Source organism: Microcaecilia unicolor, chromosome 1, assembly GCF_901765095.1.
Source record: "Microcaecilia unicolor chromosome 1, aMicUni1.1, whole genome shotgun sequence".
NCBI classification, from domain to species: Eukaryota; Metazoa; Chordata; class Amphibia; order Gymnophiona; family Siphonopidae; genus Microcaecilia; species Microcaecilia unicolor.
Genome location: NC_044031.1, coordinates 442,200,119 through 442,223,881, shown reverse-complemented (window position 1 = coordinate 442,223,881; position 23,763 = coordinate 442,200,119). Strand labels below are relative to the sequence as shown.

Sequence of the window (23,763 nt, the reverse complement as noted above, 5' to 3'; positions counted from 1 at the left end):
TCTGAAGGACGAAGAAAACTGAACCAAAGATCCAGAGGCATGGTCCTCGGAGATTGCTCTGCATCTGATGCCAACCCTCTAGATCTTGTCCACTAGAAACGAGACAAAGCATCAGCTATATTATTACACACACTAGGAACATGCATCGCACTCAACCAAATATTGAGCTTCAAACAGCACAAAACAATCAAACGCAAAACTTACACCATCAATGGACAACGAGCAGATTGCTGATTCAGAGATGTAACCATTGCTACATTGTCCGAATGAAAAACCACCCTCCGATGCATTAACTTGTCCCCCCAAATTACTAAAGCCACCCAAATCAGGAAAAGCTCTAGGAAAGAGACATTCACACACCACCCCCTCTCACGCCACCAACCAGGCCATTAAAGCGCACACCATGCCCCACTAAAATATATAACCAAACCCTCCACCCCCAGAAGCATCAGTGAACAATCTCAAATCTAAATTGGATATTGCCAGCGACTGCCCATTAAATTCTGATAACGCTGCCATAAACGAAGATCTTCACACACACCGTGGGTAATTCGTACAAGAAAATACCCTCCTAACTCCCTTAGTCAGCAATGCTAACCCAACCTATTGGCAGTACTCTTATAGCAAAATTGAAGCACCCCACTAAGGACTGAATATCACGCAAAGATAATTTTTTTTCTTCTTCAAAGCCGCACCAATTTTATCCAGCAAATCTTTCAATTTCTCCCTAGGAAGTTTCGATTCCATTCATGCAGAATTTAACTCAATTCCTAAAAATGTCAAACAACCACAAGGCCCTTCTGATTTTTCGTGAGCCAAAGGAATCCCCATTTGTTTTGATATTGCTTGAAAGGCATTGACTACATCAGTATATTGAGAACTCCCAGCTGGGCCCGCAAACAAAAAACCATCCAAGTAGTGAACTACTGAATCCCATCCAGAAACTTGGTGCACCCAATGAACAAAAGTAGAAAATGCTTCAAAATAAGCACACAAAATCACACTTCCCATTGGAAGACAACAATCAAAACAGTCCCTCAAAATGAAAACCTAGCAAATGAAGAGTCTGGATGTATTGGGAGCAAGCTAAATGCTGATTCTATATCAGCTCTAGCCATTACTGCACCTTGTCCAAGAGCTTGCAACATCTGTATCGCACTGTCAAAGGAGGCATACCATACTGCACATAATGCAGGGGGCTGAGAAGGAAGAGGACGTCAACCATGCTGCAGATCACCACAAGTCAAGAGCTGTGACCATGTTTATTCAGTGCCGAGTTGACTCAGTGCCGCGTCGAGTCTGCCCAAAAGGTAGGTGGGACTGGGAGATCAGCTGAGCGAGCTGCGGCGCAACGACGATAGAAATGAATTACTGAAAGGCTGCTGCTTTGGCTTTGTTCCGTGTGCTTTAAGTCAACCGCGCTTAAAACTGGGTGGGCGAGCCTGATCCGAGAGTGGATGGGTTTGGGCCCGCCCATAGCTACACCCCTGACACACACACACCAATATGAAATTTAAAAAATTAGAATTAAAATTTTCAAAACAGGGTGGGAAACCAATGGTTGGAAAACACTGCCACACAAAGAAAGGAGAGCTATTTCTACTGAGTGTGCTCATTAATGCTATGTCATCATTTCAGATTAATGTCCAATAGGATTGCTGGACTTTCTGTCTGTCAGAAATATTGTCCAGTGAGGTCACAAATAAGTCCACCTTTCCCCATCCTGATTTAAACCAATAAGAGCAATAGGTTTCTAATTATAAATTCACTGCTGTTCTTTTTGCCAAAGCCATACAGAAACATTACCCCATTTTATTTTTTTTAAGAAAGGCTTCCAGAACTGCAAATTTCATCTCTCAATGTGTTGTCATGTTATCCTGTGTTCCACAAGTGGAGCATCTTTAACTGCACATTGAATGTAACTGAGATGTTCCAAAATATGAACCTTTATCTTTCGCTTTGTATGACCTATATACAAGAGATCATAGGAGCCAACTTTTCATAATGATTGGGGATACGAAACCTAATGGAAATTACCCCTCTCTGGACACAGTCAAAAAGTTTGCTCAATATCGGGGGTGCTCAAGCACACCCCTAGAGCTGGCTCCTATATAAGAGATGACATAGGCATTCAGTCAAATATAACACATTTGGGGTGGGATTGGGGAGTTGCTAATGTGGGCTACTGTTCAAGTTGGATTATTTTACCTCGTCGAGTTATTTTAGCAATGAGTCCCTGTGGTTTGTCTAGTTGCTAGGTGGGGTCTTAGGCAAAAGTGAATGGGCTCAAACCAGCCCCAACCTGCCTGAAGGTATGCCCCCCCAGCTGTAATTCTCCCTGGCACATGTTCCCAACCTGCTCTTACTTTCTCCCTCTCTCCATCCTAGCCCCTATAAGTTCCTCTCTGCCCTCCAACCTCTGATGATAAGAGGAGAGCAGCTGCACATCAGGTGGCATCTTCGTCCTCTGCTGCTTGAAGTCCAACTGCTAATTTGAACTGTGAGGTAGTCACTTTTTCCATATGGTTCCAATAAGCAGTCAGGCCCAGGTTGGTGGAAGAGGAAGGAGGATGCAGCCCGACGTGCATATGTTTTCTTCTTCCTTTTTTCATCTTTTGGTAATGAGGTGTGGGGGGAGTGGCCGTGCAAATAGCTGTTTTTGCTGCCTGCTGATCCCTGTGCAGAATTCTGCACAGGAGGGAAATTGTATACAAATTCTGTATTGCTTAGTGGCACAGAATTCCCTCAGGAGTAACATTTCCTATTGCTGTTATACTTTACAGGAGAGTCAAATAGAACACCATAAAACTATATCCAGAAGATTCTGCAATATGATATTAACAGGGAAGGGTTGAAATACCATGTTTTCTGTTTGGTAATGTTTAATGCATCTCTATTCTCAGCTTTTGTTCACCACCATTGTCTCCATAGTATTCAGTGAAAAGTTTCTTTAGAATTTATTTCTAAAACTCCATTGAGACAGGTAGCTAATGTTCAACTTATGTTTACAGTAAAAGGTATAGAATACCACCTCTTATTTACAAAAAAAAAAAAGAAAGCATATCTATTACTGTATGTCTTTCTTATACACTTCCTTGGAAGTCTGTGAATAAGCTTAGACAAAAATAACTATAGATTGTGTCATCAGAAATAATAATCAAATGAAATTCCAGTGGGGTTGAGCATATTTTTAGGACTATTGTAATATATATTTTTCTTGAGTATTAACGTGTACTTGCTTCCTTATGAAGTAAAATAAATGTGTTGGTCTTCTGACAAAGCAAATGAATGAGTTTTGCTGAAACTGCTGATTCAGTTACTGGAGAGTAGAGATTAGGTGAAAGACTTTAATGGGAAAGGTGGTGAATTGGTACAGCATGAAGGAGAGCGACAAATACCATTAAAAATGAACATCATGATGTACATGTTAGGCCAAATCATTTGAGTCCTATGTTTTTCTAAATTACAGGTGCAGGGTGGTGATGGAATTCTACAACGAATTAGGAGAGTAATTTATGATGCCAAGTCTACTGTAGTAGTAAGTACTCTTTCTTTCATTCTTTCTTTCTTTCTTTCTTACCGGCACATACATCCAGGGGCGTAGCTACCCAATTTCAACCCAGGCCCGCCCAGCGCCAGCCCCAGCTCCCATTGCCGGCCACTGCTGCTTTTCCTGTTGAGCAGCAGGGCCGGCGCTACAAAAAGAAGAAGCGCTAACGGCGCTAAGGACGAAAAATGTAAAAAAAAAAAAAAAAAAAGCGCAGCACCGGCAGGCACTGTCTAGGCAGCCTTGAGGCATTGGCTGCTGGCTCGCAGGCTCCTCCCACGACGCAGGGGCAGTGACGTAGGAGACGGGAGGAGCCTGCGAGCCAGCAGCCAGTGCCTCAAGGCTGCCTAGACAGTGCCTGCCGGTGCCGCGCTTTTTTTTTTTTTTTTTAACATTTTTCGTCCTTAGCGCCGTTAGAGCTTCTTCTTTTTGTAGCGCCGGCCCTGCTGCTCAACAGGAAAAGCAGCAGTGGCCGGCAATGGGGGCTGGCGCTGGCATGCAGGGCGGGCCTCGTCGAAGAAAAGAGGGAAAACATGGAAGGATGGGGAGAAAAAGAGGGAAAACAGATGGAAGGATGGGGAGAAAAAGAGGGAAAACCAGATGGAAGGATGGCAGAAAAAGAGGGAAAACATGGAAGGATGGCAGAGAAAGGGAAAACAGATGGAAGGATGGCAGAGAATGAGGGAAAAAACATGGAAGGATGGCAGAGAATAAGGGAAAACATGGAAGGATGGGGAGAAAAGAGGGAAAACGGAAGGATGGGGAGAAAAAGAGGGAAAACAGATGGAAGGATGGCAGAGAATGAGGGAAAACATGGAAGGATGGCAGAGAATGAGGGAAAACATGGAAGGATGGGGAGAAAGAGGGAAAACATGGAAGGATGGGGAGAAAAGAGGGAAAACATGGAAGGATGGGGAGAAAAGAGGGAAAACAGATGGAAGGATGGCAGAGAATGAGGGAAAACATGGAAGGATGGCAGAGAAAGAAGGAAAACATGGAAGGATGGGGAGAAAGAGGGAAAATAGATGGAAGGATGGGGAGAAAAGATAGAAAACAGATGGAAGGATGGCAGAGAAAGAGGGAAAACAGATGGAAGGATGGGGAGAGAAAGGGGAGAGACTGGAAGGATGCAGAGAGACTGGAAGGATGTGGAGAGAGAAGGGACACTGAACAGAAAAGGGTAGAGTGATACAGAGACACTGGTTAGAAAGAGGGAGAGAGAGACATTAGATGGAAGGATCAGGAGAGAGGGTAGATGGATGGAAGGATGGGGAGAGAAAGAGGGAAGACGCTGGATGGAAGGGTAGGGAGAAAGAGGTGACACTGGATGGAAGGATGCAGAAAGAAAGAGGGGAGACTACTGGAAGGATGGGGAGAGAGAGGGGAGAGACTGGAAGGATGGGGAGAGAAAGAGGAGAGCTGCTGCATGGAAAGGGGGAGTAGTGAAAGACTGGAGAATAAGAGGAAGGGGCAGGGGGAGATCAAGGGTGAGAAAAAGATGAAAAGCCATAAGTAGATGAAGGAAATTAAAGAATGGATAGTAAGAATGAATTAAATCAGGACAGAGAGAGAGAGAGAGAGGCAGAAAAATATTGAAGAAAGCAAAGAAAAAGGAGAGAAAAATGAGAAATGGCCAGGAAACCGTGGCAGAAGAGTTAAGCGAAAACGAAGGAAAGCAGAATCTAGAGACTGGGAGCGACACAATGAGAAAAAGTAAATGGCCATATAACAAAGGTAAAGAAAATAATTTTATTTTTAATTTAGGATAAAGTAATATGGTACCTGTGTTAATGAAGTTTCAGAGACCAATACTTCCTTCCTTAGGTCAGGAGAGGATACCGTAACAGCATTTTCTCCGAGGACAAGCAGGCTGCTTGTTCTCACTGATGGGTGACGTCCACGGCAGCCCCTCCAATCGGAACACTTTACTAGCAAAGGCGCTAGTCCTCGCGCGCTCATGCGCACCGCGCATGCGTGGCCATCTTCCCGCCCGAACCGGCTCGTGTTCGTCAGTCTTCTTTTGTCCGCGCTCGGTACGGTCGTGTTTTCGCCGTGTCGTTCCCCGCAAAGTCGACCTCGCGCGTTCTTCGTGTTGTTTTCAAAAAAAAAAAAAACATTCTGTGTGTGGAAAGAGACTCTTCAGTCTTTTTCCCCCCGCTATTTCCAGCTTTTTCGCCCCGGTAAGTTTTCTTTCGTCGTCGGGGTAGGCCGCTTTTAGGCCTCGGGTCGAAGTTTTCTTCCCCTTGTTTTTCGGGTGCCTTTTCCGCCATTTCGACTTTTGATCTCGCCGGCGTGATTTTTCCGCCCATGACATCGAAGTGTCCCAGCGGCTTCAAGAAGTGCACCCAGTGCGCCCGGGTCATCTCGCTCACTGACAGGCACGCGTCGTGTCTTCAGTGCTTGGGGGCTGGGCACCGCCCGCAGGCCTGTAATCTGTGTTCCCTTTTGCAAAAGCGGACTCAGGTAGCGAGATTGGCCCAGTGGAACGTTTTGTTCTCGGGCTCTTCGTCGGCATCGGCACCGGGGGTATCGAGTGCATCGACGTCTTCAGCGTCCAGACCTTCATCCTCGACCGCCAGTGCATCGAGGCATCGGCCCTCTGCATCGGCGCTGAGACATCGGACAGCTGCATCGACGTCGGTGGTACCGGGACCTCGTCGGCTGATGTCATCGGACGGTGGTGCTTCGTCTGGAGTGCAGGTGAGGGCTGTCCATTCCCCTGCTGGTGGCGGTGAGCCTTCGGGTGCGTCTCCCCCTACCCTGAGGGCTCCTGCGGTACAGCCCCCCCGAGACCGACCTCCTTCGGCCTCGGCCCCGAGGAAGCGACGGTTGGATTCTACGTCCTCCTCGTCGGTGCCGGGAAGCTCCGGTGACATGCTTCGTTCCAAGAAGTCGAAGAAGCATCGTCATCGGTCTCCTTCCCGTGTCGGCACCGAGAGCTCTGGGTTGCCGAGGGAGTCGGCACCCAGTAGGCATCGACACCGAGAGGACCGCTCACCCTCTGTTCAGGAGGTGTCGATGCGCTCCGCTCTGGACAGCCCGGAACAGCCTCCACGCCCGGAACAGGTTCTGACGTCGACGCCTGCATCGACATCCATGCCTTTCTCTGCAGCCGCTCTGAACGAGAGCCTCCGGGCCGTTCTCCCAGAGATTCTGGGAGAGCTGTTGCGCCCTACCCCTCCGGTACCGGCGGTGCTTGCGCCACCGGTACCGTCGAGCGTGGCGCCGGCTGGTCCATCGCCCGAGGTGAGGTCTCCAGCGTCGGTGCCGCGTGCGGTACCGGCTGCCGTCGCCTCCCAGGAAGGCTCCCCGACTACGTCGGCGGAGGGAGCTTCGCCGATGCGGGCGAGGGAGTCTACCTCTCAATGCCCCCATCGTGGACGTGGCTCCACGGAGTCGAGTCGGGCGAGGTTGCAGACACAGGTCCGTGAACTTGTGTCTGACACCGAGGGTGAGGCCTCGTGGGAAGAGGAAGAAGACCCCAGATATTTCTCTGACGAGGAGTCTGAAGGTCTTCCTTCCGATCCCACTCCCTCTCCTGAGAGACAGCTTTCTCCTCCCGAGAGTCTGTCTTTTGCTTCCTTTGTCCGGGAGATGTCTACGTCCATCCCCTTCCCGGTGGTTGTGGAGGATGAGCCCAGGGCTGAAATGTTTGAGCTCTTGGACTATCCTTCTCCACCTAAGGAAGCGTCCACTGTACCCATGCACCTTGTCCTAAAAAAGACATTGCTGGCGAACTGGACCAAGCTTCTAACTAATCCCCACATTCCCAAGAAGATCGAGTCCCAGTACCGGATCCATGGGGACCCAGAGCTGATGCGCACTCAGTTGCCTCATGACTCTGGAGTTGTGGATTTGGCCCTAAAGAAGGCTAAGAGTTCTAGGGAGCATGCTTCGGCGCCCCCGGGCAAGGACTCTAGAACCTTAGACTCCTTTGGGAGGAAGGCCTACCATTCTTCTATGCTCGTGGCCAAAATTCAGTCCTACCAGCTCTACACGAGCATACACATGCGGAACAATGTGCGGCAGTTGGCGGGCTTGGTGGATGCGCTCCCCCCTGAGCAAGCCAAGCCTTTTCAGGAGGTGGTCAGGCAGCTAAAGGCGTGCAGAAAATTCCTGGCCAGAGGGGTGTATGACACCTTTGATGTTGCGTCCAGGGCCGCTGCTCAAGGTGTGGTGATGCGCAGACTCTCATGGCTGTGTGCCTCCGACCTGGAGAATAGAATCCAGCAGCGGATTGTGGACTCGCCTTGCCGTGCGGATAATATTTTTGGAGAGAAACTCGAACAGGTGGTAGAGCAGCTCCACCAGCGGGACACCGCATTCGACAAGTTCTCCCGCCGGCAGCCTTCAGCATCTACCTCTACAGGTAGAAGATTTTTCGGGGGAAGGAAGACTGTTCCCTACTCTTCTGGCAAGCGTAGGTACAATCCTCCTTCTCGACAGCCTGCGGCCCAGGCTAAGCCCCAGCGCGCTCGCTCTCGTCAGCAGCGTGCGCCTCAGCAAGGCCCCTCGGCTCCCCAGCAAAAGCAAGGGACGAGCTTTTGACTGGCTCCAGCAGAGCATAGCCGACATCCAAGTGTCAGTGCCGGGCGACCTGCCAGTCGGAGGGAGGTTGAAAGCTTTTCACCAAAGGTGGCCTCTCATAACCTCCGATCAGTGGGTTCTCCAAATAGTCCGGCAAGGATACACCCTCAATTTGGCCTCAAAACCTCCAAATTGTCCACCGGGAGCTCAGTCTTACAGCTTCCAGCACAAGCAGGTACTTCCAGAGGAACTCTCCGCCCTTCTCTGCGCCAATGCGGTCGAGCCCGTGCCATCCGGGCAAGAAGGGCTGGGATTCTATTCCAGGTACTTCCTTGTGGAAAAGAAAACAGGGGGGATGCGTCCCATCCTAGACCTAAGGGCCCTGAACAAATATCTGGTCAAAGAAAAGTTCAGGATGCTTTCCCTGGGCACCCTTCTTCCCATGATTCAGGAAAACGATTGGCTATGCTCTCTGGACTTAAAGGATGCCTACACACACATCCCGATACTGCCAGCTCACAGGCAGTATCTGCGATTTCAGCTGGGCACACGTCACTTCCAGTACTGTGTGCTACCCTTTGGGCTCGCCTCTGCGCCCAGGGTGTTCACAAATTGCTTGGCTGTAGTAGCAGCGGCACTTCGCAGGCTGGGGGTGCACGTGTTCCCATATCTCGTCGATTGGCTGGTGAAGAACACATCCGAGGCAGGAGCCCTGCAGTCCATGCAGATGACTATTCGCCTCCTGGAGCTACTGGGGTTTGTGATAAACTATCCAAAGTCCCATCTTCTCCCAGTGCAGAAACTCGAATTCATAGGAGCTCTGCTGGATTCTCGGACGGCTCGCGCCTATCTCCCAGAGGCGAGAGCCAACAACTTGTTGTCCCTCGTCTCGCGGGTGCGAGCGTCACAGCAGATCACAGCTCGGCAGATGTTGAGATTGCTGGGCCACATGGCCTCCACAGTCCATGTGACTCCCATGGCCCACCTTCACATGAGATCTGCTCAATGTACCCTAGCTTCCCAGTGGTTTCAGGCTGCTGGGGATCTAGAAGACGTGATCCACCTGTCCACGAGTTTTCTCAAATCCCTGTATTGGTGGACGATTTGGTCCAATTTGACTCTGGGACGTCCTTTCCAAATTCCTCAGCCACAAAAAGTGCTGACCACGGATGCGTCTCTCCTGGGATGGGGAGCTCATGTCGATGGGCTTCACACCCAAGGAAGCTGGTCCCTCCAGGAACGCGATCTGCAGATCAATCTTCTGGAGTTGCGAGCGATCTGGAACGCTCTGAAGGCTTTCAGAGATTGGCTGTCCCACCAAATTATCCAAATTCAGACAGACAACCAGGTTGCCATGTACTATGTCAACAAGCAGGGGGGCACCGGATCTCGCCCCCTGTGTCAGGAAGCCGTCAGCATGTGGCTCTGGGCTCGCCGTCACGGCATGGTGCTCCAAGCCACATATCTGGCAGGCGTAAACAACAGTCTGGCCGACAGGTTGAGCAGGATTATGCAACCTCACGAGTGGTCGCTCAATTCCCGTGTAGTGCGACAGATCTTCCAGGTGTGGGGCACCCCCTTGGTAGACCTCTTCGCATCTTGAGCCAACCACAAAGTCCCTCAGTTCTGTTCCAGGCTTCAGGCCCACGGCAGTCTGGCATCGGATGCCTTCCTCCTGGACTGGGGGGAGGGTCTGCTGTATGCTTATCCTCCCATACCTCTGGTGGGGAAGACTTTGTTGAAAGTCAAGCAAGACCGAGGCACCATGATTCTGATTGCTCCTTTTTGGCCGCGTCAGATCTGGTTCCCTCTTCTTCTGGAGTTGTCCTCCGAAGAACCGTGGAGATTGGAGTGTTTTCCGACCCTCATCACGCAGGACGAAGGGGCGCTTCTGCATCCCAACCTCCAGTCTCTGGCTCTCACGGCCTGGATGTTGAGAGCGTAGACTTTGCCTCTTTGGGTCTCTCAGAGGGTGTCTCCCGCATCTTGCTTGCTTCCAGGAAAGATTCCACTAAGAGGAGTTACTTCTTTCTATGGAGGAGGTTTGCCGTCTGGTGTGACAGCAAGGCCCTAGATCCTCGCTCTTGTCCTACACAGACCCTGCTTGAATACCTTCTGCATTTGTCTGAGTCTGGTCTCAAGACCAACTCTGTAAGGGTTCACCTTAGTGCAATCAGTGCATACCATTACCATGTGGAAGGTAAGCCGATCTCAGGACAGCCTTTAGTTGTTCGCTTCATGAGAGGTTTGCTTTTGTCAAAGCTCCCTGTCAAGCCTCCTACAGTGTCATGGGATCTCAATGTTGTTCTCACCCAGCTGATGAAACCTCCTTTTGAGCCACTGAATTCCTGCCATCTGAAGTACTTGACCTGGAAGGTCATTTTCTTGGTGGCAGTTACTTCAGCTCGTAGAGTCAGTGAGCTTCAGGCCCTGGTAGCCCAGGCCCCTTACACCAAATTTCATTATAACAGAGTAGTCCTCCGCACTCACCCTAAGTTCTTGCCAAAGGTTGTGTCGGAGTTCCATCTGAACCAGTCAATTGTCTTGCCAACATTCTTTCCCCGTCCTCATTCCTGCCCTGCTGAACGTCAGCTGCACACATTGGACTGCAAGAGAGCATTGGCCTTCTACCTGGAGCGGACACAGCCCAACAGACAGTCCGCCCAATTGTTTGTTTCTTTTGATCCCAATAGGAGGGGAGTGGCTGTGGGGAAACGCACCATATCCAATTGGCTAGCAGATTGCATTTCCTTCACTTACGCCCAGGCTGGGCTGGCTCTTGAGGGTCATGTCACGGCTCATAATGTTAGAGCCATGGCAGCGTCGGTAGCCCACTTGAAGTCAGCCTCTATTGAAGAAATTTGCAAAGCTGCGACGTGGTCATCTGTCCACACATTCACATCTCATTACTGCCTGCAGCAGGATACCCGACGCGACAGTCGGTTCGGGCAGTCAGTTCTTCAGAACCTGTTTGGGCTTTAGGATCCAACTCCACCCCCCGAGGGCCCTGTTTGTTCTGTTCCAGGCTGCACTCTCAGTTAGTTGGTAAATTTTTTTAGGTCAATCTCAGTTATGTCCTCGCCGTTGCGAGGCCCAATTGACCATGGTTGTTGTTTTGAGTGAGCCTGGGGGCTAGGGATACCCCATCAGTGAGAACAAGCAGCCTGCTTGTTCTCGGAGAAAGCGAATGCTACATACCTGTAGAAGGTATTCTCCGAGGACAGCAGGCTGATTGTTCTCACAAACCCGCCCGCCTCCCCTTTGGAGTTGTGTCTTCCCTTGCTTTGTTTTGCTACTTATGGGACTGACGAACACGAGCCGGTTCGGGCGGGAAGACGGCCGCGCATGCGCGGTGCGCATGAGCGCGTGAGGACTAGCAAAGGCCTTTGCTAGTAAAGTGTTCCGATTTGAGGGGCTGACGTGGACGTCACCCATCAGTGAGAACAATCAGCCTGCTGTCCTCGGAGAATACCTTCTACAGGTATGTAGCATTCGCTATACTGACCTGAGGCAGGAGGTTTTGGCCTCTGAAAGCTCACTGAAAAGGGTGTTAGGCTATTAAATAAATTTTCTGAAATGTGATGCACTGAAAAGCAGCACTTTACCCTGTGTGACAAATGTATCTGATTAGCATGACTAAATTTTGCTGGGGGAGGGGGGTAGAGAGAAAATTTTGTGCCCACCCACTTTGGGTTCAGGCCCATCCAAAATTGGCAGTCTGGCTACGCCACTGCATACATCAAATAGAAACCTTCCATTTCTGTAAGATGTAAGGAGAGAAAAAAATGAAATTCTTAAAAAAGAATAGATAGGTAAGGTGGGAATTTTGATGTGTTGTAGGGGCAGGGTTCCTGTGAGAAATTTGCCTGTTTGATGCCTATATTGTTTACATAGTTTGTGAAAAGTCAGTTATGTGTAATTTTATTTTCTTCCACGAATTTGTATTGAAAATATTTTTAAACATGAACGATGAAGGGAGGTTCATTTAGTACATGCTTTTAACCCTGCATCACAAATCTTGTCAAATTTTTCTTTACAGTCATAAAAATAGAAAGTTTACCCAGAAATTTATATAATGCTAATTTATAATATATATTTAGAATATCATGCTAGCATTTATTAAAGTATTATTATTTATCAAAAAGACATACAAATGTTTGATAAAACACTATTTTGCTTTGTGCTTTGGGAACTTAAAGATTGGGGTTTAAAGGAGGAATTGTAGGTTAGTGTTAGGCAAAATAAAAATATAAAAAGCAAATTTTATCAACTAATCTCCATAGTCTTTTCCACTTAGTTTTAAAAACTTTGTACCACAGCATTAACAGATAGAATCTAGCAGGCACTGCAGGATCTAGTTTAGTATTAAGGGGGACTAAAAAGAGAGAGAGGGAAAAGCATTAAGGGGGACTAAAAAGAGAGAGAGAGAGAGGGAAAAGCAAGCATCATTAACTAGTTGCCATAGAAACCCATTTCCCATAGTTTTAAACTGAAATTTTCTTTAGAAATAGGCATTTTTCCCATAGTTTTAAACTGAAACCTTTTCTAGAGGTAGAAACTAAACAGCCAAAAACTCCTGTTCTAAAAGGCAGTTATTTTCTCTTCCTTGGCTGCTGGAGAGGTAGCTCAACCAGCGATCTCAATTAAGTGTTAATTAAGGTGTGGGGAAGTAGAATACTTGTATAGGTTGCTGAGTCAGCTTCAAAGAGCCTGTTTAAAAAAGGCCCCTTAGATTCAAAACTATATAAAGAGGAAAGGTCCCACTGAACTTTCTTTCTGAGAAGCTCCGAGAGAAGAGGACATTTCTCTGGTAAGTGAACACTATTTTGCTTTGTGCTTTGGGAACTAAAAGATTGGGGTTTAAAGGAGGAATTGTAGGTTAGTGTTAGTTAAAATAAATATATAAAAAGCTAATTTTATCAACTAATCTTCATAGTCTTTTCTACTTAGATTTAAAACCTTTGTACCACAGCATTAACAGAATCTAGCAGGCACTGCAGGATCTAGTTTAGTCTTCCCACCCACCCGTAGGACAAATCTTCATTTATAGTCAGTTATTGTAATTAGGGTAACAAGCAAGGAGTACTCTTACAGAGGTTTAAATACATTCCATTACCATCTAAGAAGGAAATACTAAATAAATCATACAATATGCTATATAAATTAAAAGACACTTTATATTAGGCTAATATCCTTAATTATTGAAAAATTCAAAAAACACATTAAGATGGAGTCAGCAGTCCAGCAGCGAGAGGGGTGTCACATGTATGATTATCTCCCAGTTGGTGAGATGTCATATGTGTGTGTCCGATGCAAAGAGCTCCTAGCTCTCAGAGAATGTATCCGTTCTCTTGAGGCTAGAGTATCAGACTTGGTGGAGCTGAGGGAGACAGAGAAGTACATAGAGGAGACCTACAAGGATGTTGTAGAGTAGTCCCACCTCCAGTCTGGTAGCCCCTGTGCTACCTTGGAGGAGGGAGGTCTCCTAGAAGGAGAGAATCACCCTGATGAAGTAGGAAATACTCCTGTAGCTAGGACCTGTCCACCAGGGGATGTACTATCCTCGCGCATCGAGGATATGTCTCCAAGTGCTGCCCGGGAGGGAAAGGTTAGGACAGCTGTTGTAGTTGGTGATTCGATCATTAGGCAGATAGATAGCTGGGTGGCTGGTGGACGTGAGGATCACCTGGTGACTTGCTTGCCTGGTGCGAAGGTGGCGGACCTCATGCATCACCTAGATAGGATTTTAGATAGTGCTGGGGAGGAGCCTGTTGTCTTGGTACATGTGGGTACCCATGACATTGGAAAATTTGGGAGAGAGGTTCTGGAAGCCATATTTAGGCTCTTAGGTAGAAAGCTCAAATCCAGATCCTCTAGGGTAGCACTTTCTGGAATGCTACCCGTTCCACGCGCAGGGCCCAAGAGACGGGCAGAGCTCCGGAGTCTCAATATGTGGATGAGACGATAATGCAGGGAGGAGGGTTTTAGATTTGTTAGGAACTGGCAACATTCTGGGGAAAGGGGAGCCTATTCCGAAAGGATGGGCTCCAACTTAACCAGGGTGGGACCAAGCTGCTGACGTCATCATTTAAAAAGGAGATAGAGCAGCTTTTAAACTAGAAACGGGGGGAAGGCCGTCAGTCGCTCAAGAGCGCATGGTTCGGGATAAGGTATCTTTCAAAGATATCACCAAAACAGGGAAGATAGGGTATCCTGATATTGAGGTTGCAAAAGAGACCGTAGTAGATCAGGAGGGGCATAATTGAACGAAAACGCCTATCTCCATGGGCGTTTATCTCCGAGAACGGGCCCGTGAAGGGGCGGACCGAACCGTATTTTCGAAAAAAAATAGACGTCCATGTTTTATTCGACAATTTGTGAGCTGGGCGTTTTTGTTTTTCAGTGATAATGGAAAATGAAAGCGCCCAGCTCAAAAACGAATAAATCCAAGGCATTTGTTCGTGGGAGGGGCCAGGATTCGTAGTGCACTGGTCCCCCTCACATGCCAGGACACCAACCGGGCACCCTAGGGGGCACTTTTAGAAAAACAAAAAAAATGGTAAAAGAGCTCCCAGGTGCATAGCACCCTTCCCTTGTGTGTTAGCCCCCCAAATCCCCCTCAAAACCCACTGCCCACAAGTCTACACCATTACTATAGCCCTAAGGAGTGAAGGGGGGCACCTACATGTGGGTACAGTGGGTTTGGGGGGGTTGGACGACTAAGCATTAAGCAGCACAATTGTAACAGGTAGGGGGGGGATGGGCCTGGGTCCACCTGCCTGAAGGCCACTGCAGCCCCTAACAACTGCTCCAGGGACCTGCATACTGCTGCCAGGGAGGTGGGTATGACATTTGAGGGTGAAAATAAAAAGTTGTGAAACATCATTTTTTGTGGTGGGAGGGGGTTAGTGACCACTGGGGGAGTCAGGGGAGGTCATCCCCGATTCCCTCTGGTGGTAATCTGGTCATTTAGGGCACTTTTTGGGGCCTTATTCGTGAAAAAACAGGGTCCAGGAAAAGTGCCCTAAATTGTAGCTACAAACGCATACTTTTTTTTCTATTATCGGCGAAAGGCACCCATCTCTCCTCGGCCGATAACCACACCCCAGTTTCACCTTCGCCACGCCTCCGACACGCCCCCGTCAACTTTGTACGCTTCCGCGATGGAGTGCAGTTGAAAACGTCCAAAATCGGCTTTCCATTATACCGATTTATTCGTTTTTGTCAGATAAACATCTATCTCCCGATTTGGGTCGAAATCTAGGCGTTTTTCTCTTTCAATTATAAGGTGGCAGGTGTCCTTAAATAAAAATAAAAATCAAACAAAAGATTGCAAATTAATACTGTCAAGTATTAAGCATCATGTAAATAGGACCAACAAACATACTTTCAAATGTCTATATGCGAATACCAGGAGCCTAAGAAATAAGATGGGAGAGTTAGAATATATTGCACTGCATGAAAAATTAGATATAATAGGCATCTCTGAGACCTGGTGGAAGGAGGATAACCAGTGGGACACTGTCATACCGGGGTACAAATTATATCATAGTGATAGGGTGGATCGAATTGGTGGAGGGGTAGCATTGTAGATTAACGAGAGCCTTGAATCAAATAGATTGAAAATTCTGCAGGAAACAAAACACTTCTTGGAATCACTGTGGATTGAAATTCCATGTGTAAAGGGGAAAAGGATAGTGATAGGAGTATACTACCGTCCGCCTGGCCAGGAAAACTTCTAGACCTAGTCCTTAGTGGAGCGCATGATCTGGTGCTGGGGCCGCTTGATAACAGTGATCATAATATGATTGGATTTGATATTAGCTTTGAAGTAAATAGTCATGGATCAAGAAAGGGATCTTGGTGTTGTTGTTGATGAAACATTGAAACCCTCTGCTCAGTGATGCTGCTTTTATTTATTTAGATTTTGCTCACACCTCTTTCAGTAGTAGCTCAAGGTGAGTTACATTCAGGTACACTGGATATTTCTCTGTCCCAGGAGGGCTCACAATCTAAGTTTGTACCTGAGGCAATGGAGGGTTAAGTGACTTGCCCAAGATCACAAGGAGCAGCAGCGGGATTTGAACCGGCCACCTCTGGATTGCAAGACCGGTGCTCTAACCACTAGGCCACTCCTCCACTCCTTAGACGAGAACGCTATTTGACATCTTATTATTTATTCATAATTAGTCAAAATATTCATTATAATTAGGAAAAAAGGCATTTGCTCCTTTAAAGTATAAAGATCAAAGGGGGCTCTCCCTCTGTTGCAGTGGTTATATGTTTCTATAATCACTAGTCTAAAAAAAAATCCTCCTTTCACTAATTTTCAGCAAAAAGTCTGACAAATGTAGGAAGGTGTGCAAAATAATAATCAATAAATTCAAAACTCATGCAAAATACTGTCCATTAAATTCAAAATTTATGATCATTTCTCTAATTTATTCTTATTCTTTAAGAGATATATCCAAACTCAACAACCTTCCATTGTTCTTATCTAAGGCGCTTTATTTTGGATTTAACTCATATATTATTTAGGTGTCGGGGTTTACACCAAAAGTTTTACTTGGCGTAACTCCCCGTTGTGCAGAGCAGCACTCAGCATATTCTATATATTGCATATATAATGTCTGCAAAAATCACTGTTGCAAGTGAGTAACAGTTTTACATGCAGGAAACGTTTATGAAATTGTCCCCTTTATGTCCATTTTTGTAAAATTGGTTTTGATGGAAAGATTTTTGTGCATCAGATTTATTTGTGTATGTTCAACCCAAGTATTTAATAAGTGTATTTGTATACACTGTTCACTATTGTGTAAACCAGGTACAGTTTCTAAATTTTCCAATTATCATTTGTTTTCATACCATATATTTTCCTCAATTCAAATTTCTAGGAAATGTATTTCTAAATGCGTGTAGTGTAATAGAAATCATAAGTTTATTACATTTTATGAATAAAATAAATGCATGTGGTTCTAAGTGACTACATACAGCAGAAATAGCATTGTCAAAATCTCTCTAGCTATTCAATAGAGTTAACACTCTGTCCGAATTATGTCTTAACAGTCTGTCTTCAAAAGTTCTCCTCTTCTGGGCTGCTTTCTCTTTGGTCTGCCACTGGGTGTCATCAGTATCATGTGTTATGGAATTTGTACAGCTGACACAGCAGAGGAGATACCCACAAAAGAAATGGGAGACAGAGAGCTGACAGACGAGGGCAGTGATGAAGATCAAGAGGAGGGAAGCATCAAAGAAATCACTGCTGATGCTTCTGAGGGAGAGCAAGCGGAAAAAAATGTGCTGGATAAGAAGGAGGATTAACTCTTGCCTCACTTTTTAGATAACTCTCTAGGATTTCCAAATAAAGAAACTTTATTTATTGAATTCAGCCATTAGCCTTGAGCTTGTCAGAGGAAAGGGACCATAAGTGCCCAGATACATCTATTTTGAAACTGTATCCAGGACAAGTACCTGCACACATTTACCCTTATCAACTTATGGAGGTATGTTTTCAGAAGAAAACTAAGCACATACTTCTAAAAACATAAAAGTATGCATACATAATCCCAACCCCCGTTCCTAGGAGTTTCTCCCCATACAGCAGGTAAATATATGTGCAGAGTGGTACTCTACATGTTTTAAATAGCTTATGGAGGGGAAGTTTTCTAAAATCACATTTGAGGTTGTTTGTAATTGATCACCTAACTTCTGTGGCGAATTTGCCCTTGTTAGACCAGTTTTCTAAGGAATGTTTATAGCTCCCTTTGAAAATTACCTCATGGAATATATATACACACACATTTACATCTGCTGTTTAGCATACAAATTCCCTGTTATATAATGTATGAATTTTGTAAAGTTCATGCATAAGACCCAACCCTGCCCTTGAGAATTCCTCTACACTGATTGGATAAAGTTGTGTGTCCACAGAGTTATAGGCATATAAGTTCAAGGACATATATACTTGAGTCAGTTTTAGAAAATGCTATTTCTACCTGTAAAATACTACTGAAAATGCCTTTTTAAATTACCCTGACTGTCAGAAAATATTGGGTTATTCAATACTTGTAATACAATTATCAGTGATGATTTTCTGGTAAGTGATTAAGTTCAGGCTAATTCTAGGCTGCTGCTGTCCTCGTTCTCAAAGGTATTTTAGAAAGCGCTCAGGAAAAGTATAGAATTAAAGCCATGGTGCCTAGCAAGTGATGTAAACTTAACATGGGTGTCATCAGAATCTCCAGTTATCCTGGAATTGTACATAAGTAATGCCACACTGGGAAAAGACCAAGGGTCCATTGAGCCCAGCATCCTGTCCACTACAGCGGCCAATCCAGGCTAAGGTCACCTGGCGAGCTTCCCAAACGTACAAACATTCTATACATGTTATTCCTGGAATTGTGGATTTTTCCCAAGTCCATTTAGTAGTGGTTTATGGACTTGTTCTTTAGGAAACCGTCTAACCCCTTTTTAAACTCTGCTAAGCTAATTGCATAAAAGATTTAGCATAATATTGCTGGTGGACACAGCGCCAGGTAGAAAAACATAGATCATGAGCCCATTAAGGACACAGAAATACATGCATATAATGGAAACTACTTTGGTAGTACCACAGAAAGGTGGCATATCAAAATCCATGACCCTTTACTAGAGTTATTGTTTATGCTGATATATATATGACAAGTTATGTTTCTCCAAATGTAATCCAAAACAGTGTGTTTTAAGGTGGTTGCTAACCACATCTGTTATGGCAATTGCCCAGTCAGGTTTTCAAGATATCCACAGTGAATATGCATGAGACAGATTTACAAGCAATGTTGCATTGTGTGCAAATTTATCTCATGAGTATTCATTGCAGGTGTCCTAAAAGCCTGCACAGGTTGTGAATAACTGTTTTGAGGTATCTAATTTGAAATTCAGTTCTTCTAAAAATCCTGTGATCAATATTCAGCCACTGCAGTCAGCATTTTTTTTCTTTTTTCATACTTTCTATGAGAGTAAAAAAAAATATCTGGATATTCAGTTCCAGTATCCATATAGTGGTCAGTATTGCATATCCAGATAAAGTTGTCTGATGAAACTTATCCAGATAAGTGACAGTAGTCAGTCTGCTATCCATGTAATTGAGGTCAGTCTTCTATCTGTCCGAAGTTGTCCAGGTAGCAAACTGAATATTGCCAATATCTGGATACATTCTGAAACTGCTATGGCTCCACCTATGCTCCACCCTGGCACTATCTGCATAGTGCAGAGATATCTTTAGGAATATTCAGAGGCACTATCTGGATAGTGCCTCTGAAATTCCATGTCAGTAGCACTTTCCAGTTAACAGGTGCTTCTATCCAGATATGTGCTTTTGAATATAGACCCACCAGATTTTAAGGTAGAAATGTGGCATATATTCTTGATTAAATTTAGACTTTTAATTAGACTAGAGAAACTGAAAATTTGCAATTATTTTTGATAGCTTTCAGAAAGCATGTTTCATTAATGCAAGAACTATAAGAAAAGAAAAATATGATCATGTTTTTGCTCTTCTTTCCACATTGCTAATATTTGCCAGTAATACATTGTCATTAAATACTTAATTACAAATATCAACTTTAATTCAACACCAAGGTAGGGAATGGCTTAAAATCCGAATGTGATAAGCTTGTGGTCAGTCCTTGGTTAACAACGATGTCATGTGGGATCTTTTAAAATAAGTGTACTGAATAATCACTGAACTTAAATGTGATGTTTGTTTATGTTTATTGGAGGCTTTTCATCCAAAATACCAAATCAGAAAAACAGCCTCTCTCTTTATGAACCCACTCTGATTCGTACCTGAGAAGGAGAAAAGTTCAGGCTTCTAAAGAACATAGTATTCCTTCTAGCCTACCAAAGTAGTGCTATGACTACCTACAAGTTTTTGCAAGAATTGCTTGAATATAAGTACATACATAAGTAATGGCACACTGGGAAAAGACCAAGGGTCCATCGAGCCCAGCATCCTGTCCACAACAGCGGCCAATCCAGGCCAAGGGCACCTGGCAAGCTTCCCAAACGTACAAACATTCTATACATGTTATTCCTGGAATTGTGGATTTTCCCCAAGTCCATTTAGTAGTGGCTTATGGATTTGGCCTTTAGGAAACCGTCTAACCCCTTTTTAAACTCTGCCAAGCTAACCGCCTTCACCATGTTCGCCGGCAACGAATTCCAGAGTTTAATTACACGTTGGGTGAAGAAAGATTTGTGCACAAAGCATCAGGGCAACCTGCATCTTGTTGACTTCCATCTCTTTAGGTAACATATCCACACTTGAATGAGTCACCCATTGCCTTTTGTTTCCTAATCTTGAGCGACTAAGTAAGCTTTTGTTGCCACCAACAAATCAAGTGCTGATGCTGGTAAGAATGTCATTTTGTTCTGTTGTCAGTTTCTTTCTTATGTGAAGCTGCAACAAGGGCTATTGGTACAAAGTTAATACAAGAGTTGGCTTTCAACATTGTGTGTGTGGCCCTCCCCCCCCCCCCCCCCCCACCTCAGTGGACAACAGAGATTTCGGCACAATTTTATTTCTAACAGAAAGTTATTTCCCTGTACCTTATCACTCTGTCATATCCTACATAATAGGCATTTCAGTTGTGCAGAGGTGAATATTCACAGTCACAAAAAGTGTATTCCAAAATTAAGATCCTGATGAACTTTTAATTGACATGGTGATGGTTCTTTATTCTAGGGCATTTCCATTTCCTCTTGTGTAAAATATGCTAAAGTTCATTCCTTTTCATTTGAAAAATAGTAAGGATGGCAGTAAAAAAACAACTAACTTCTTTCAACTCCATTCTACATAGTCTTGATATAACTCTACAGTCTGTTTTGAGAACACTGTCTGGCCAGTATTCAGCTGGTGCTGGGCAGAACACTGTTCACCCGATGCCAGCGCTAAACCTGGATATTCAATGCTGGATATTAGTCCATTTCCGGTGACCAGCATTGCATATCTGGGTTTGTTTGGTTTTTTTTGGCCAGCTTAAACGTAACCAGCTACGTTAACCGTCCCTTTTTTTCAATAGATATTTTCAGATTACTTGTCCACTCTCTAGTCTTGTCCCAATTTGTTTATAGTAATTCTATCTACACTGGTTGCAGAGTGTGTTTTAAGGAAGCTGCAGCCAGGTTAGTCTTGCATGTGCCACGCTTTGGAGGGGCTACTCCACTGCTGATTCAATTGCATTGGCTTCCTTTTAAGGCCAGGGTTGTTTTTAAGTTCTGTGCTCTCATATTTCAGACTTTATATGTCACTGCCCCTAATTATATGTTGCACCTTGTCACTTTGAGGCATATTTTCAAAGCACAATTTGCCTTCTCACAATGCTATGGTGCAAGAGACTACCTGTGTCTTCATTTTCCTACCTGTAAGAAAGTAGTCTATAGGTCAATTTATTCTGCTACTTTTTCTTACCAAGGTACTAAGTGGTGGAATTCCTTGCTGAAGTACATTAGATCCCAGCATGATTGCTTAGTTTTTTGCAAGTTTTTGAAATCATTCCTTTTTTTTTTTCAATTTCTGTTAATTGATGCTGATGCCTAGTTTTTCTCCCCCGCTCCCCCATTTCCCCATTTCATATGTATTTACGATTCTTTCCTTTGTTGATATGTGTGGGATTATAGTTTTTATTTCATATTTTGTACTATCTTCTTGTAGTTTGTTAGCCAAATTGAACTTGAAATTGTGCAGGGAAATGTGGGGTATAAATGTCATAAATAAATAAATATTCATCAAAGACCACTTAAGTTTATAGCAGCCAAAGGTAGGCCTGCTATTTGGGTAGCCCGACTTGGATTCCAAACCTAGCCGGCAATGCGCTGAATATTCGTGGCTACCCAGCTATATTATGCGATAGAGCCAGTTAGGTGCTATGGGCCAGATTCTATGTATAGGGCCAGAAAAACTGCCGCGGAATCTAAGTGCATTCTATAAACTTCACTTAGATTTAAGCGCACGCATGGAGCAGATGTGTTCTATTTCCCTGCGTGTAGTTTTTTGAAATGCCTACGGGCCCGCCCATTCCAACACCTTTGGCCGTGCCCCTTTTTTTGACTGCACACATTAGAATTTATATGCACCATGTTACAGAATATGGTTAGCGATGTGTGTGCGGACATTGTAATTATTGCCAATTAGTGCTGATAATTGCTTGTTAACATTAATATCAGCACTGATTAGCTTGTTAACCAATTAAATTATACATGTATGGAATATGCTTCGAGTTCTGCGTGGCAATCTCGGCTCGCTATATAGAATCTGGGGGTATATTCTGCCCATGAATATTAAAGGGGAGGTAGCTGGCTGGCCTTAGAGTATTCGAGGATAATTGGTTAAGTTCTATTTAACCGCTCAGAAGCCATTCCTGCCAGTTAAATAGTGCTGAATATCAGATGATCTAACACCATTATGGTTAAAGACCACCTCTACAGTACGGGAGTACATGTTTCCATACTTGCATGAGTAGTCAATTAAGGGCTGAAAAAAATGGGTGCAAAAGCCACTAACTGTTGAAATCACTAAGATTTGTAATCAGTCATGTAAAGTCTCGTATGAACCCATTAAACCATGTAGAGTTCAAATGAACTCTGATATCCATGACTTAAGAGTGTGACATTACTAGTTATTAAGAGGAAATGAAACATTGAATTTTCCCTCCCCCCCCAAAAAAAAAAAACAGAATAATAAACTTAGCATCTGAAATTTTCTATAGCCCCTTCTCCACTGAAAAACATAATTTCACTGCAGACTTTCCTTGATTATTTTGTGTGAAATATTTTGTATTTTATTAAGATGCAATATCAGCCTTGCTGGAAATATAAAATGTAGTTTTTGAATATCTGATGCTAAGGTTTAAAGGTTCATCCATCCTTTTTTTTTTCTCATATTGTGGGCATGTGGATATCTGTGTTGCTTACTGCTAATTTTGTATGATATTTCAAAGGTATTTGTGTATATGGAAACAGTGCTCTTCTACTGAGCCTGAAAACACTTCATTTAAAGAAGACAAGTACTACCAGCAGATGTCAGTAGAAACCTAGTGCAGTCAGATATCCTTTTCCTCAATAATAGAATCCAGACTAATAATACTGACACTTTTTCTTTTTTAAAGGTGTCATTATTTCTTGAAGAGTGTAGAAGTTAATTATGAACATTGACAGTTGAGTGTTCATACTGCAGTGTTTCAAATACATAGTATAAATTCCTTTCATAATGAATCTTTTGTTGCCACAGTGGTAGTTTAGTGCTATGAGTCATTCATATAGTTCAACATTAAAATAACGCAAGCTTTCTGATAAACTGTGCTTGTTGGTGCCTGCTGTTAAAATGACATCGCTGCCAGGATTTTGGTCATTGGACCAGTTATAATTCAGAAGAGGAAGATGTTCTAAGTATGTTGCTTTAGAAATATCAAGCAGTCTCAAATGCACTGAAATACAGAATATCTGCACAGTTTACCTAGTGTTCCAACTATAATTTTTTTTCACATATGTGTGTTTTTAGAACAGAAAAATATCATAGGCAGTTTGTGTTATGGGAAGTTGTTTATATTTCTTCTAGCTGTTCAAAAGATTATGTGGAGTTTAAAGATTGAGAGGCCCTTTTACTAGGCTGTTCTAGTAAATGTGCTTAGCGTGTCCTAACACAAGTCTTC

General features: G+C 44.5%; 1 protein-coding gene across 1 annotated transcript in view; it reads left to right on the top strand.

The window, feature by feature from the left end:
- TMX3 (thioredoxin related transmembrane protein 3) overlaps window positions 1–18,388 on the top strand; it is a 214,564-nt gene extending 196,176 nt beyond the window's left edge. The window contains exons 15-16 of the mRNA XM_030212643.1: window positions 3,470–3,538; window positions 17,141–18,388. Of these exons, the coding sequence (XP_030068503.1) occupies window positions 3,470–3,538; window positions 17,141–17,395 (324 nt within the window). The 3' untranslated portion in view covers window positions 17,396–18,388. The remainder of the gene's footprint in view (window positions 1–3,469; window positions 3,539–17,140) is intronic.
- Window positions 18,389–23,763: the final 5,375 nt, after the last annotated feature.